The sequence below is a fragment of the Fragaria vesca genome, linkage group LG2, assembly GCF_000184155.1.
Source record: "Fragaria vesca subsp. vesca linkage group LG2, FraVesHawaii_1.0, whole genome shotgun sequence".
Classification (NCBI taxonomy): domain Eukaryota; kingdom Viridiplantae; phylum Streptophyta; class Magnoliopsida; order Rosales; family Rosaceae; genus Fragaria; species Fragaria vesca.
The window spans coordinates 15283568-15300996 of record NC_020492.1 but is presented as its reverse complement, the minus strand read 5'-3'; the positions used below and the strand labels follow the sequence as shown (position 1 = coordinate 15300996).

Here is a 17429-nt window from a genome sequence, read left to right as displayed (position 1 = left end):
ATAGGGAATATGCACGGATATATACACTCATGTTTTTCCGCCATAATGAGGTAAAAATTTCATTATGGTGCGATGTGAGTGTTAGACGCAAGCGTAGTAGCCTTGTATGAATTTCTATTTTTCTTATTCATTCATGGAATTCGTACAAGGAATATGACGAGTGTAAATACATACATATATATATATATATATATATATATGGTTTAGCCTGAGAGGCTGTATTTTATTAAGTTTTTGGAGACTAGCCGGAGCTAGTCATGTATTTGCCAGTTTATGAGTTGAGAGCTTTTAAGCTGTCGCATGTAGCATATTTTCTATGGAAATTTAAGTTGGGAAAGCATAAATATTTTAATTAAATTCATTTTTGTCCACTCACTCTAACGTTTGCAAATGTTTTTCCCTGGGTCTTTCGTTTTAAAAATGCCCAGTATGTAGGTTAGCTTTGTTGAGGTCGGGCGTACATGGAGAAGAGGCGTAGTCATTAGTATAGCTTCCGCTTATTTTTTATATCTGTAATTCCTTTCCTCTCAAATAGAATTGCTCTGAACCTATGATTATTGGTTGTGAGTTTTTCTTATTAAAGTGAGTAAATAAATTGGGAGATGTTGTGATTTGGGGAGCACAAAGGCTCCAAGAGGAGAGGGTTATAGATGAATTCTTTTGAAGTGTATGCAGGTATTATTAGGAAGGGTTGTCCATTTTCAAGGGAGGTTATGCCGATATTTCGGTAAACTGTCCTTGGAGGCGGTCCCCGCAGAATTTATTTCAGGTTTCAGGGTGAAATTCGGGGTGGGTCCTGACATTTAATTTGTTTGCTTATACTTGTCCATGCTTTTTTGTTTTGCAATCATAGTATTAGCTTATGAGAACATTATAATGGATTTAATATGGAATTGTGGATTTAATCTGTACATTATAATTGAATAATGAGTTGATTTATTTAACTGCTTTGGTTGAAAAATTGAGAAGTTCAGGTAATTTCTGTAATGTTCAAAGGCCATAACTCGTAATTTTGGGATTTTGCTGATTACTGAGGATAGTAAGAGCCCTTGCTGATATGAGTATAATATGCTATGATTTTAATGTGTTTCCTACCCTATTTGGCCATGTTATTTCCTTAATAATACCATTTCTAACATGTTTTGTGATTGTAGAGGACATGAGAGCTTAAATCGAGAAAAGAAGGCTAAATGGCGGAAATAAGAGAAAAATACAGAAAAAGACAAAGAAGCCTTCTTGCAGTCCAAGAAAGGAAGGAGATGTAAATTTGGGTTCCAAGTCCAAGGAAGGAAGAAGAAGCAAATTTGAAATCCAACTCTAAAAAGGAAGAAAAAAAGTCAAACATGTGCATCTAGTCCCACATCATTTTGGAGGAAGAAACAAGTTTGGATTCCAACTCTAAAAAAAAAAAAGAAGTCAAACTTATGGAGCTAGTCCCACATCATTTTGGAAGAGAAGTTTCATCAAGATTTTCACTATATAAAGATAGCCTTGTGTACTTCTCAGATCATCTCCTCTTCACCCAAAAATCAGATAAGCCTTCATTTTCCTTTTCAATGCCTCTCTCTAGAAAAGAAGCAATCCAAGCCAGCACCTTTGTAGGACTTCTCCAGAAAGTTGCCGAGAAGCATAAAGCGTGTGTTATCCTTCAAACATCTCAAGCTTCCTTGAATATTCATAAAGTGTAACTATGTCTTGTTTCTTCTATCTTGTTATTGTTCTTTGTTTTCTTGTATTAGATTTCAAAGTTGGAATTGGCTGGTTGTTAAGAACATGAATAAGTTAATTTTCAGAATAAAAAGCATATTTTAACTTGTCTATGATAGCATGTGATTCGTTTTATGCATTGTTGATTTCATTAAATGCATAGTTTTGTTTGAACTAAAACTCTAATATGCAGGTTAGTGTTGCTACGATCTATACTAAGCTTCTTCAAGTAAGTAGAGATCTCCAGTAGTGAAGGTTATGTAATAATAGTCGAGACTATGTGTTACATGTTTGCAGGTTAACCAGGTTCCTGTACACTTGGGCATGTTCAAATTCAGAATTCTATAGCACTTAATGATTCATGTTTAGTGTAGAAGGGTACTCTAAGTGACACTGAGTATCGATCGCAGCCTTTACATGAAATATCCTAGGTTCTAGACTTCTCTATGCTTAGGAGATAAAGTAAGTAGAATTAAAGGAATGCATGACCGTTGAGGCTTGTGTTTCGAGTTTGTTTTTGATATCACTTGATGATAAATTGATTATATGTTTGAGGCATGTTGATACTTCTTTGATTGGTTCTAAAATTTCTGGTTGATGTGTGTTGAAGATAATCACTTGTATATATTAGTTTAGATTTTGTCTTTATCTTTTAGTACGTAGGAACGTTAGAATCAAACTCTAAAAAAACCCCATTTTTACCTTGTATCATATGTATATTTGTAAATAAATACTTGTATATATTTTTATGGGTAAACTACAAAAAATACCCGAATTTTAAAGCTCATTTCAAATAAATACCTCATCTTTAGATTCTTTCAAATAAATACCCGAGTTATGTAAAATCATACAAGGTCTCAATTACGTTATACATTCTATTAAATGAACCGTTAACTTGTCTATGTGGCATGTGTGACATGTCAATTCCTATTGACTGGACCTATCAGCAAGGGTATTTTAGACAATGCAAAAATTTATTTCCGCTCACTATCTCCATTGAGTTAACCAAGCATCGATGGCTTGTACATCTAATGCTAGGAGAACACCAAAGAAGGCACAATGATGAACTTATATTACTTTGATATGAATGTAATCTCCAGACTTTGATGTCATGATGAACCACCTTGGCATCATCTGATTTGTCTTTGCATTTGGTTTTGGTTATTATGGTTGATTGAAATTTTCAGTTTCATTTCTTATGCTTTTAAATTTCCAAACTTTGATATATTAGAGAACATACTTCAGAATATTTTTTTTAAGAATTTAATTCAGTTTACCCTACTGTGGTTTAGAGGTGAATTCATGGTAGTCCATAAATTTTCAATTTCATCAGATTACCCCCCGAGTTCTTATTTTTCTGTTTGCCGTCTCCTATTACTCATGCTCCGTCCAATTGGGATGTTGAAATTTGATGACGTGTGATGACTTTTTGGGGGATTGAGAAGCTAAATTACCATAAAAACAAGAGCTCGGAGGGTAATCTGATGAAATTGAAAGTTTAGGGACTAATATGAATTCACCTCTAAACCACAATGGGATAAACTGAATTTTAATTTTTTTTTTTTTTAATGTTGTCAAAACAAGTTGGCTACGTACAAGACTTCCTTTACAATCAAGTTCTATTATGATTAAGCTAATTCTCATTTTATGGTCAGCATTGTAGTTTCGTTGGCCTAGATTCTGACCTTAGCAGTTATATATCTATGAGGCAAATGAATATTGTGATATCCGAGCAAAATGCAATACTCAATTTGCTGAGGGAAAGGAATCGTGCAAACTCAATAGAGAGGGCTGACAATTTAGGGTTAACAAGGGAGATAGTGAGCGAGAATAAATTTTTATGTTGTCTAAAATACCCTTGTTGATAGTCCAGTCAATAGGAATTGACATACCACACATGCCACATAGACAAGTGAACGGTTCGTTTAATAGAATGTATAACGGAATTGAAACCTTGTAGGATTTTACATAGCTCGGGTATTTATTTGAAAAAATCTAAAGATGAGGTATTTATTTGACATGAGCTTCAAAGTTCGGGTATTTTTGTGTAGTTTACCCTATTTTTATTGTTAGCTACTGACTTTTTTACATGACCATTGTTACAGAAGCACTCTTAGTCCCCGGATTGATCGAACCTTATTTGCCTTATACTACGATTGTCAAAAAAGGTTCTTAATTGTTGCATGCCCGGTAACGAGCACGTCACTTACGCAGGTGATTCACAAGTATAGGGAACTCATATTTTTCATGTTTCATCTCCATGAATCTACTCCAAATTCTGGCAACAGTTTATTTGCCATAAACAAACTTTGCAAGAGGCAATTGGAGTTGTTCATATCTTTCCAAGGACATCATTCTGAATAAATAAATAAATAAATAAATAAACAAATAGGTGGGAGATGTTAATGGAAAACCATTAGTGTAAGAAGACACTACTAATGAATGAAATTATTTTAGTTAATTTCTCTTTTACATCCGTTTCTAGATTGTCCTGATATGCAACATGTTTAGAATTATTTTACTTTGCTTGTGTCTATCATTATTATCACTTATCTGAAATGAATGGCTGAGACTCTTCTGCATTATGATGTGATATTACTTAATATTCAATATTACTTTGCCGATATTGCTTGATATTCAATATGTTATATATTATGTTCACTTGTGCTATGTTATAACTGTCATCATTTAGTCATCTTTATTTTTGGGTTTACATTGAGAGCAGAGATGGGAAGGAAGAATTCTAATGAAATTGGGGGAAGTGGATCACAAGTTAAAGTTGTATGGAATGATTATAATGTATCCAAATTATGTGATTTGTGCATCAACTTGGTGGATGCTGGACGTCGTCCTAACACTCATTTTGACCGAGAAGGATGGGAGAGTTTGGTAGTAAATTTCAATAGAGACACCGGCAATAACTATGATAAAACTAAATTGAAGAATACGTGGGATTCACTTAAATTGAATGGAAGTTGTGGAAAGACCTAATTGGCAAGGAAACTGGGTTAGGTTGGAATCCAAGCAAGGGTAATGTTGATGCATCTGTCGAATGGTGGCATAGTAAGATTCAGGTGTGTAATTTATTTTGTAGCTTTGTTGTCAATTAATTATAGTATCCTTATGTTATTTGATAACATTTCTCTCCAAATTAGGTCAATCCTGATTATGCAAAATTTCGTAAGAAAGGTCTTAATCCAGAATTGGAGGAGAAGCTAGAAAGAATGTTTGCAACCATTATAGCCACTGGTGAACATGCTTGGGCACCTTCTTGCGGAAATCTTCCAGCTCCCGTTGCAGACACATGGAAGGATGATGTCATTCTGCTTAAAGGCAGTGATGATTCGGAGGATTCTACACAGATAGGAATAAATGGGGGTAAGGAAGGTGTTTCAAAGAGGGGGAAAAAAAAGAATGAAAGAAGCTGAATTACAAGCTCAAGTGGAAAAGAAATCTAAGGGACCTATTGATTTACGCAAGAAGAAGGTGGGAGGTTTTGCAAAGTTGTCCGAACAAATAGAACGTTTTGTTGATGTAGTTGAGAAGGGGAATGCTGGAAAATCAAGTAATGTGAACAACACAGAAGGGTGTACTATTGCTCAAGTGATGAAAACACTCGAGTTTGTCCCTTATTGCTAGCTTGGGAGTCCTTTGTGATTGTTTGCAACTCGATTCTTTCTAAATAAAGAAAAGAGAGGGATGTTTGTCACCGTGAAAGATGATGTAGTGAAGCTTCAATGGCTTCAATATGAATATGCTGAAAAATGAGTTTTGAAATAGGTTAAAAATTTGGTTTATGTTTTGAAGTTTAGTTTGTTTTTGTTATTTGGATTGTTGAATGATTGAATAAATGACTTTATCTCTGGTTTTCATTCATATATAATTTCATTAGTGGTGGTGTTTTTATTTTCTGATAACTAGCTTTGCTCTTTAATTTGGACCTTTGTAAATTATTTTTTCTTCTTTTGCAACTTTGTTTGTTGTTATCTTTTCATGAGTTGTTTTATTTTATTTACTATATAAATGCCAAGTTGATGATATTGATTACTCTTGCAGATCGTGCTAAAGTATGGAGCCTATGGACATGTCAGAAGATGAGGAAGAGGTCTCTCTTGTCCAAGCTACTTCATGTGTGTTTATTCGAATGGTGGAACTGTATCATACGAAATATATCCTGAAAACTCTATTTCTAAATTCTTCCCACACAGGAAATGTATGGGTTATGGAATTGCTACAAGGGAATGATGAACGATTCTTTAGAATGTTTAGAATGGACAAGCGCATATTTCACATATTATGTAGTGAGTTGCAGGACAAGTACGAGTTTGTGGGTTCTAAAAGGATGAATGTTTTTGAGATATTGGGAATGTTCTTACACATTATAGGACATGGAGTGGTGAACATATTAACACAAGAAGAATTTCAGCATTTTGGGGAGACTGTGAGTAGGTATTTCACTTATGTTTTAGATATTATTTGTCGCTTGGCTATAGAAGTTATACAACCAGAGGACCGTGAGTTCAAGAACACTTCCCCACAGATATATATTGAGGGATTCCAGATATATGCCTCATTTTAAGGTAATTACTTCAATGTTTTTATTTGTTTTTGGTCAATTAAGCTGTGCATATGTAAAATAGTGTTTTGTTATTTTTTATGGATTGCATCGGTGCCATAGACGGTGTACATGCATGTTCGTGCTTCAATCCGTCCCGCAGATCAAATACCATATATTGGAAGAAAAGGGATGTCGACTCAAAATATAATGACAACATGTAACTTTGATATGCAATTCATATTTGCATGTGCAAGTTGGGAAGGTACTGCACACGATACAAGGAGGATTTTTCTTATCGACCATACAAAATCCTATGTGGAATTTTCCCCACCCTCCTAGTGATAATAATTTTTTTGTCAATACTTCTTTACTGTTTGCTCACATTTATGATTTTTCAATACGACATCTGACATATTAAAATACTTTTCTTATTTTGCAGGAAAATATTATTTAGTTGATGCAGGATACCCACAAATGAAAGGGTACTTGGGACCATATAAGAATAACACATATCATCTTCCATATTTTCATAGGTGTGGTGGTTCAACAAGCCGTAAAGATGTATTCAACTACGTGCATTCTTCTCTTAGAAGCGTCGTTGAACGCACTTTTGGAGCCTGGAAGAAAAAATGGAAGATTTTAAGGGATATACCTAATTTTCCATTTGACAAGCAACAAGCAAGTGAAGATAGTCATTACAACTATGACACTTAATAACTACATAAGGAGATATACTGAAACTGATAAACATTTTAACAAGTATGGGAATGAGAATAGCGCAGTAGCTGCAAATACCATCGATATAGAGGGGGATACACAAGAATATTGTTATGGTCATCATGATGTCAGTGCACAAGAAATTGAAGCTTTGAGAAATTCTATAGCGACAAGTCTAATGAATGCAATGTAGGCACTGGGCTTTAGCTGTTTGGTTTCTTTATTTTGTTCTTCTAGTTCTCATAGATATTAATTTGATTTTAAAGTTTGGTGATTTTGGGATATTTATTTCATGATCAACTATATATTATTATTGTAGTGTTTTATTTACTAAAATAATTATTTTGCAATTTATCTATCTGTTAAAGAGTAAAAAAAATAACTCGTGTCCTTTTTGGTCATTAAACAGATCTACAACACTTTTATTTAATATTTACCAAACAGTTTACGTCTAGACAACACTTTTAAAAGTAATATTTACTTAGTCATGTGTTTCGAGAAGCAAAACTTATGGCGCATAAACTGGCAAATGATAGTCATCAACTACTTCAAATGTTTGTATGTTCAAAACTTTGTTATGTGATTTTATGTTTCTTAAGTTCTCACGTAGTTCTTGTAATTTCTTTTCTTCTTTTTATATAAGAATGAAAACATTAAATGTTATTAAGAAATATGTTACCGAAGATGGAATTGAACGAAGGAAACAATGGCCTCTATGGCACAACATCTTTAGCCATCTTCCTCCACTGTTGATGCACCTTGACATTAGCTGAACTTGCAGCAGTTGCATTTGGTGTAGTAATCTAGAGAGAACCTAACATATCAAAATGAGGATAAGAAATCTAGGAGAGAAACTAAGGTAAGCAATCTACTTTCACCTCCTCAGCCAAAGCAAGGGCGACGCTTTCAACCGCAACGAAAGAAAGCCGTCGCAGCTGTTTTTTCAGGAAGCTTTTGGAAGAGAAAACTAACTCTCTTTATATATAAAAAAACTAGAAAGTTGACCGCGCGTTGCAGCAGGATTGGCTAATATCTCTAATATCATCTTCAACTCTTCCTCTTATGTGATATCCATCCAATGAATTACTTAGGAGACACTGAAGGTAAGCTAATATAAGATCTGCGAAAACAAAACAGCTTGTAAGAAGCTAATATAATTTCCTGTCATATTGTCACTGTACAGAGCTGTAAGATGGATATTCTCCATAGAAAAACTAACTTTATAACTAAAAGCATCAATCAAAAACTTTAATCGATTAGAGAAGAGAAAAACTATAAACATGAATTCAAGACCAATAACCCAGTCATGGCTCTTTGAATTTCAAATATGCATATCATTGTTCTTAACCTATATATGTAGTGGTTCAGGTAAAGTGAAAATTTGAAAGCAGATATAAATAGACTTAAATTTGATACTGATTTAAATTTGGGCAACAGAGAACTACATGCAGTAGAAGTGGAGAACTAACCAAGACGTTTCAAGCCTAAAAGTCCCGCATCAAGAAATTATATGCAAACCAAGTAACTGGAGAATCGTGTTGTTTGAAAAAATTTATAAATCGGAAGAGCGTTTGATAGAGAAATCATATCAAACTAAAGAAAAGAAGAAGAAAAGACACAATTTAAAGACACACATCAAATGTAACTACACCTCACAAAATACAGGAACCGTGAGAGAAGAAATCATCTTTGTGGAACAAAATGATTTGAATGGCACACCTAAATTAGAATGCAAGTTTTAACACAATATATACTATTCACATAATTCCCACCTAATAGAAGTATATCAAGATGTGGCAACATTACCAAAACGTTGGCCTGAAGCTACTTTAAAAAATCATTATGTCATCAAATAACCCATACAACACATACATAAACAAACTTTATTAGTAAATTGAAAATCTAAGGTGGCTTTACACTACTTGCTATTTGCCTTTATCTAAAGAACAATACTACGTCAATGATCAAAACTACTTAATTGCAAAGAACACTGATATAACCACTACTTCGAAGTCTAACAGCTTTTTCTCCAATTTCACTTGATGTATCAGAAGGTAAGAAGTAGTTACTATAACAGTTGTAGATTTTTATTTATCGTTATGGGCAGGATACAGTCAAAACTGCATCGTTGCTAAAGCTAATGAGTACCATGTTCGTGTCAAAACTAAAAATCAATTGTATCCATTGAAAGCACTCAGAGCAAATTAATGAACTACTTGAGGAGAATATGTTAAGAGTTGGAATTGTTGTATTCTGTACAAAAGAATTGAATCTACTATACTCCATTATTGAATTTTGAAGAATCAATCTACTTGATCAATAATCAAGAAATTAACAAATAATCAAAATTCAACCAACTGTGAAACTGAAGATTCAATTTTGAAGAGCCCCACAATCAAAGACCAAGAAATCGAATTAGTTTACCAAAATACACTCAGATTCCAATTCTAAAACGCACATAGATGATATCACACAAAATTACATATGCAAAAGTTCTATCTTTACTATTCTTAACATATATATGATCTCTCTGAAACTAATAGGTAGTCTTAACATATATATGATCTTAATGCCCTTTACTTAATCAGTTGATTTTCTATTGACTACCCTAATCATTCCAGAAGATTTGTTTAACAGGATCATACTTTGATGGAGGTCAAAGAGACAACGACAGATATAAAAACAAATTGCTTTGTAATGATCTATATAGCAGAACATCAAATCTAAACAGAATTAAGAATATTTTATCCTCCTAGTTTTAGCACTGACCCCCCATCTGTACTTTCTAAGGGAAATTAGTGCTGCTCATTTGAAACATATTGGGTCTCATACCAAAAAGACAAATTAATCTGAGTGTTAATGCTTTTGGTAATAAAACACCCAAAAAGGTTAGAGCACAACCAACAGATAGATTGGTACTAAATCATGGGAAGGCATACACTTAACATATATATGAGGCTTGCTGACGGTGCTAAAGTCAGCTAAATATGACAAAAGCCTGCAGAAATCTCAAAGCCTTCAGATTCTCTTTCAATAATAGATTGTTCATATGCCTTACATATGTTTGGTGTTCTAATCCATTTCTTGGGTTTTGTAATTTTTCTTCATTTCAAAAACAGATTGAAAGGATTAATATCACATTCATCTAGATAAGTTTATACTACTTCATCAATATCACAGTGCACATACTGCACAAATCAATGTCATGAGTTGAAGAGGAGACGAAGATACTAACCTGGAATTCTTGGAGCTGATATCCGGAAAGGATTTGGATTGTTGTACGCCCTTTATAGATAAAAACCCAGACAAATCCCTTCTCTTCTCCTTTCTCCTCTCCTCTCTATCCTCGATCGTTGTTGAAACTTCTGGAATTGCTCTCTCTGACAAATCCAGACAAATCCCTGATCCTCTCCTATCTCCTCTCTCTCACCTCGATCTGAAAACGAATTGGATTCGGTCACTGACCACACCCTTTATAGATACAAACCCAGAAAAATCTCTCCTCCTCTCCTTTCTCCTCCTCTTTCTCGATCTAGAAACGAATTGGATTCGGCTACTCAGCCTTGAACCTTAGTCGGTGCTCTCTTTGATAATCAGCAGTTGTCGAAATTTTGGTCTCTAAAAAGATCGGTGCTCTCTGAAAATGTCGAAATTTCTAGATCCACGAAGGTCCAACACCAAAGTCGCTCACGGAACAGTAAAAACACTGTACACGTGAACAGAAACAGACCCGACGCAAAATAGTATATCGTATAATGAAATAGAAACTGAACACTTTTAATTAAAAAACACGTTACCGAGGATGAAAGTAACCACCTGTCCCGTGCCGCACCTGATTCCTTTCCTCGAATACTTGAGAGCCTTCTTCTTCTTCTTCCTTTCCTTTTCTTCTCATTTGTCAACCTGCAACAACTCCTTTCACTGTCTCTTCCCAAACAGAGCTTCCATCAATTACCCCTTCGGTTCTTCCAGTTCCAGTTTTGTGATGGCAACGACGTCGTCCAATGAGGCAGAGTTCGAGTACTTGTTTAAGCTCCTCATGATCGGCGACTCCGGGGTCGGCAAGAGCACGCTCCTCTTGAGTTTCACTTCCAACACCTTTGAAGATCTCTCTCCAACTATAGGTCAACTCTTAAACTCTTGGTTTTGGATTTGATTATGGAAAGAAGAAAGATAAAACTACTTTGTTTGGCTGAAGGTTTTGGTGGTTTGTAGGTGTGGATTTTAAAGTCAAGCATGTTACTCTTGGCGGTAAGAAGTTGAAGCTGGCAATATGGGACACAGGTAATGAGTTGATAACTTGATATCGAGATTAAAGTGAATGGGTTGCTTCTCCAATTTTAGGATACATGTTTCGTTTATAGGATGTTAGTTATGTTTTATGATGAGATGGGATATTTGGGCCGGTTAAACTTGGACTTTTTAATTGGTTATTCACTGAGATAAAAGTGTTGGTGATGCAGCTGGACAGGAAAGGTTTAGAACTCTTACTAGTTCGTATTATAGAGGAGCTCAAGGCATAATCATGGGTATGTTTGTTCTTAATTGTTTCAGTTACTAAAATGGTGTTTCATATTTTTATGTTAGATGTTCTTTAACAATAGGTGGAATTCTTTAGTTGATTAGCTATTCATCTGATGCAGTGTATGATGTAACGCGACGGGATACATTTACCAATTTATCTGATATATGGGCTAAAGAAATTGACTTGTATTCCACAAGCCAAGATTGCATCAAAATGCTTGTTGGAAACAAGGTCGATAAGGTATGTACTCTAGGACATTCTTTTACTGATCATTTCACCTCTTCTTGTTTAACAGAAATAAAAAATCATGTTGGTGGATGGTTGGTTTTGATCCAGTATAACTGTCTAAAGATAAGAATCTACATACAGATTCACCTTTTAAGTGGATTTGTTGTGCTTTAAGTCTTAACTCTTGAGCCTATTAGAGGTATCTATGCAGAATAGAGAACATAATCTGAGAAGCAGATGTAAGAATGAATGCTGCTATTTAATCAACTGTTTCCTTATACTTTCTGTTAAATTTGAGGACCCTTCCACTGAGGGTATGCCTCTTGTTGAATAATTAATAGCTAGTCTTGGAAAATTTGTGCATGTCTGTTCGTTTGATTGGTCAAATCCCTTCAAGGTTTCTGACTTTAACTGGTTTTTCGAAGAGTTGTTTTTTGAGATATAAATCATGAACGGTGCAGATCATTATACATGGATAGTTTCACCAGAAATCCCTCAAGTTTCAACGTTTGAGTGATCCCTTAGTTTTAATATGACAGAGTATGTATGTATTATCTGATATTTAAGGGATCCCTCAGTTAAAATGTCATAGTGTATGTATTCTTTGATTTGTTGACGACTAGAATTTCCCTAACCTGTTGCACTTAGATTTATCTACTTAGGCAGTAAGACAATTGAAACCTTTGAGTTTGTGAGTAGTAATGCCAAATTTTACAATTAAATATTAGATTTTTGTTTCACATCTATCATCAAGTGCCAATGACACTTTTATATCACAGGAAAGTGAAAGGGTAGTCAGCAAGAAAGAGGGGTTGGACTTTGCAAGAGAATATGGATGCCTTTTTCTTGAGTGTAGTGCAAAAACACGTATAAATGTAGAGAAATGCTTCGAGGAACTTGTCCTAAAGGTATAGTGGCCGTTAGTATATTTTGTTACTTGGCCTTCTGAAGCAAATTACAAATAGCAGTAGTTGGACTTGAACTTAAATTCCCATTGTGATGAACTGATGATGTGATTGTGTTTGACTGGCAGATCTTGGAGACACCCAGTCTCCTGGCAGAGGGCTCAGCAGGTGTGAGAAGGAATAATATATTCAATCAAAAACCTCAATCTGATGTCTCAACAAGTGGCTGTTGCTCATGGTGATTGGACACTAAGATTGCAATATTTTCGTTACATTTTTTCTCTATATATTTTCGTTGCATTTTTGCTCTATATATTTTTTTATTTTGTGCTGATTGATATGTGATTAACAGTCCAACACAAATTTGTAATGTTCTCTGTGATTTCTCTCGTTAGTCTTTATCTTTATCCCAGCAAGCGTAGGTTCATATTTCCAGTTCAGAGTTATATGTGAAGTTTGTATTATTCTTTTCCCGTTTTTTTTTCCCTTTTTTGTGCCAATCATGAGGTTCTTTGTGAAGTACTTAATAATCTCATGATACTAGAATTTTTTACTTGGTGAAAAATAAACTTCCGTTGAAACTTTACTGAGTACTGTCATTTAGACCGGCATCCCTTATAAATTATAGAGCAGTTAAAACCATCTTTGGTTTCACTGACACAATTTCCAGCTGTTCTTTGTGCGACCATATTAGCATCTCTAGAGCATAGCTGATCAAGTATGAACCCAAAGTAGAGAAATCTGTAAGCTTCTTGTTTCAATGCATTCACAAGAGGTCATCTGTTTCAACTTCTACATTATCAAGTTGTTTTGAGCCAATTTCATGCCTCCATAAAGTGCAATAAGCTCGTCATGAAAAGGAGAAACCACTTGATCAAGTTTCTTCCTGCTGCCCTAAATGCACCACCATTTAGCAAACTCGTTCAGCCAACACATGGAAGCTTCACTTGGATGTGTCATTATTGGCTTCCCACAACCGGGCTATCCGATTCTTCCAAATAACCCATATAACCATAAAGGCCTTACTAAATTGCTCCTTTAGCAACCAATCCTTCAAATCATCTACTACCACGGTAGGAAATGGCAGCGCAGCTGCTACCCAAGCTTCTGATGCGTAAACATCACTGTGTAACCAAATGAACTCCATTCTCTAGTCCATATACTATCACATAACAAACAGCTTGTATCGCCCAAATAACACTATTAGGCAGGACGGCCACACACGACCTCCATGCATGCCGAGCGACTTTTGGCGGCACTTTCGCTTGCCAAACTGCTGCCCACAGCTCTCCTTAAGGGTCGCTTGGGGCCAGAGGAGCCAAAACTAGTACCGATGCAATATCACGAGCAACAAAATGTGCACAATCTGTGGCAAAAATTCTCTGAAAGTGTCAAACGAACCTGTAATTTGAAGTTCGACGACAAAGAGGGATACTCAAAACTATGTCTCTGTCAGCTGGTGTAAACCACTGAGGCACTGACTAATTAAACCACCAACATCCCACTTTCTTGCATCATGGTCTATCAATTCCGCAACTTTCTTTGGAGCACCCCTTGGAGGAGAAGAAGGGCATCCAGGAGACGAATTGAAGCCAGGAATCATGCTAGATATCAACACTCCCCATTTTCAATTAGCCATCTGAGTCCACGTAACAGAACAGTTCAAGCTTCCCTGATGCTACCAACAGGAAACCAGACTCATGGTTGCACCATTTCTTCCTTTTTCTTTTTTCACCAATTCCCCCACCATGCCAACCAGGGCAGTGAACACTACCAACCGGCCACATCAGGCAACATCAGTATTCCCCACTGCGAATAATCTCTCTGCTCTAATTTCATAACCGATCGTATTGTTAGAGTTACTAAAATTTTGCCCGAGTCAGTACTCAGTAGCAATGTATCAGTGTTTGCGATTATTGTTGCGCACAGTCTTGCCAGAATGTTTTGCAATTACCTATTGTCACGGTGAAATGGTTCATAAAGGGTATAAGGCAACACTGATTCTAGTGACAAGAACCGTGGCCGCAAGCCGCAAGGGGTGTCAGTTCACTATTTGCCAAGCCACTTGCCACTATCGAGGTATCAAAATGCTCTAAAAGGAGGAATGGTGGTGATATGGGGTTAATATGAACAGTAGCATATTAATTTGTAGATGATAAATGATGCCGTGATTAAAAGTGAGCGCCACTGGGAACACTCTTATCAGGGAAAAAAACATGACAGTTCTATAGTGTGAACCCCATATGACTAATGTTTCTACAACACTTCTAAAAATTTGTCACAAAATGGAACAACAAGCCTAAAGAAACTATCTTGAATGTTTAATGATATCAGAAAAATATAAACTGAATCTGTTGAGCAAAAGACCTGCAGAACACTAATGTTGCTTTAGAACAGTGCAGCCTTCTACTGTCGTCACAGCAAGCCAAAGGTTCTGGACCCAATCCACTAGTTAGAGAAAGCAAAATTAGTCAATCTCTGCAGGGGTTACCTATGAATGGACAAACGACGATTTAGAAAACTCAACCAAATGAGCTTTAGAAAACTAGCATAATTGTTCGATGGCAACAGAGAACAATGACAATAGTAACCTACCATCCGGATCAAGGTTTGACTGCAAGATCTTAAGCCATGGATTTCTTCTTCTCTTCCTCCAACTGCTGCAGCTCAGCCAGTCTCAGAGCCCACGCTCTGTCTCTTGCAACAGCAGCCATTTTATTCTCAATTCTCTTAATGTTTTTCTTTCTTTTGGCTTCCTGTACCAGAGCTTTCCTCTTCTTTTTCTCTGACTGGATAAATCAAACATAATCCACATTAGAGAAAGATCACAAACAGAAAGGACTTAGAAAAAATGCAAAGGTTCATGCTCAATGTATATGGACAGGGCTGAAATTCCATCGACACCTAAGGAGTGTCCCAGGACAAGAAGTTGAATACTTAACAAACAGAAAAGTACAACATTTGACAAGAGGCTACCTTACTTAATTCATAGTCTTTGCTTATCAATAAAAAACAACAACAATAGATGACAAGAGTCCTTTATTAAAGAACAAGAGCAAAGAAAAGCTCAGCCCAGTTAACAACAAATGACAAGACAAAAAAGTGCTTAAAGAAAAAGAGGAAACATATCCTGTCCTGAGTACAATATCCTTTCAGTTAAGAACTCTTCAAAAAGTGTAAATGTCACCAAAGAAAATGTATGATGCTCAATCTACAGAACTGTACATCAAGAGATATTGATAACTTGACCTTTTCTTTTGCTAGATAAATCATTTTTTTTTCACAGGGACATTTGCAAGGTACACTGATATAAAGCATCACTGGTGCGCAGCTGATTCATTGAGCATTAATTTGCAAGTCTACTTTACTGGACCAAAGCTTCCTCACCCACCCAGTCAGTCTAAACTCCAATCAATGGTATGGATAATTAAGCAGTAGCGTGTGTTTATACGAGAATGAATAAATTTCACTGGTGCATGCAGAAATTAAACATGAGCAAGTGCAATTGGTATCGAGAATGAAGTCCTATGTTATAGATCAGAAAAATTAACCACCTTCCTAGTAAGGCATACAAAGTTCAGCATACGATGAAGATTCCTAGAACAAAGTCCTAGTTATTTTCATTGGCAAATTCTTCTATTTCTACTTTGTACATAACTTGTACTTCCAAAATCAGTATAGAACGAAAATGACTAAACCTAATAGAGTGGTGAAAAAGTTAATAAAATACATACCAAAATAAATGCATGGCGCTGCCTCATGCGCTTCTTATCATTCCTCCTCTTCACACTACCTTCATTGGGTCTGCTAGGCACTACTGGTTCACCAGGAACATACTGAACCCCAGCATATGGTCCTGTATGGAGATAGTGATACAATCGTCTTATATTTAAGCCACCTTTCCAACTAAATCATTTCCTAAAATTCCTAATCCTGTATATCAAATAACTGACTAAACTTCGCACAATTGAAGGCAAATATGTTTGTTTGCTTTTTCTTTTTCTTTATTTTTATTTTTATTTTTTTACCACTCATCAGATTCAAAACAGTGAAACATATCCAACAGGCTAGTTTACTCAAACGAGTGAACCTCAAATTAGAAAGCACAACTAGGATGAAGAGCCTACCAGGCGGTCTTATGCTGGATCTTTTTCGACGAGGCTTATCACTGGGACGCCGTTTTGGGAAACGAGTGTCTGTCAAGCTGTGAAAATGGTTCAAGATCGGAAGAAACCATGGAGCCTGACCACTGGGGACAGAGCGGAGCTCAGGTTTCAGGTGCACATAGTCGGCAGAAAATGACGTTACGGAGGAACTCGAGGTGCGAGAAATTAGGGTTCGTGATAGGGGTCGCCACAAGGATCTTAGTGCTCCAAACCCCATCTTTCAAGTCTGGATCAAGCTTTGATGACTGTAGTTTCAACTTTCAAGAACCCAATCTGAAACCAAAACAACCATATTGTAAGTTGATTGAAGCAAAAACAGAAGAAAACAACCAAAGTAAATCACATAATTAAAAAAAGAAAACCATTAAATGGTAGATGTAGAGGAGATTTTAAATGCTCAAGTCAATTGTGAATTTGTGGCCAACACATTTATATATAAAATAATAATAATAATTAAATTAGTCAAGATAACAAACCAAGTTTTTTTTTTTTTGCGACCCATATGTTGACAACATGTTAGTTAAAAACCTCACAATAAAATCTCATGTAACAAACCTTGTTACCGTACTCGATATAACAATTGACAAAGGCATGCGCCTCAACCCGAAAAAGTGTGTTTTCAT

General features: G+C 35.7%; 2 protein-coding genes across 2 annotated transcripts; one reads left to right on the top strand and one right to left on the bottom strand.

The window, feature by feature from the left end:
- Positions 1-10473: 10473 nt before the first annotated feature.
- On the top strand, positions 10474-13108 carry LOC101312792 (ras-related protein RABC1-like). The gene is made up of 6 exons (XM_004290525.1): positions 10474-11106; positions 11198-11266; positions 11446-11511; positions 11626-11747; positions 12515-12643; positions 12769-13108. The coding sequence occupies exons 1-6, from the start codon at positions 10785-10787 to the stop codon at positions 12880-12882; spliced, it is 822 nt and encodes a 273-aa protein (XP_004290573.1). The 5' UTR covers positions 10474-10784; the 3' UTR covers positions 12883-13108.
- A 1681-nt stretch (positions 13109-14789) lies between these two features.
- Positions 14790-17205, bottom strand: LOC101312506. The gene is made up of 5 exons (XM_004290524.1): positions 17169-17205; positions 16768-17079; positions 16375-16496; positions 15236-15429; positions 14790-15131 (listed from the first exon to the last, which is right to left on the bottom strand). The coding sequence occupies exons 2-4, from the start codon at positions 17021-17023 to the stop codon at positions 15265-15267; spliced, it is 543 nt and encodes a 180-aa protein (XP_004290572.1). The 5' UTR covers positions 17024-17079; positions 17169-17205; the 3' UTR covers positions 14790-15131; positions 15236-15264.
- Positions 17206-17429: the final 224 nt, after the last annotated feature.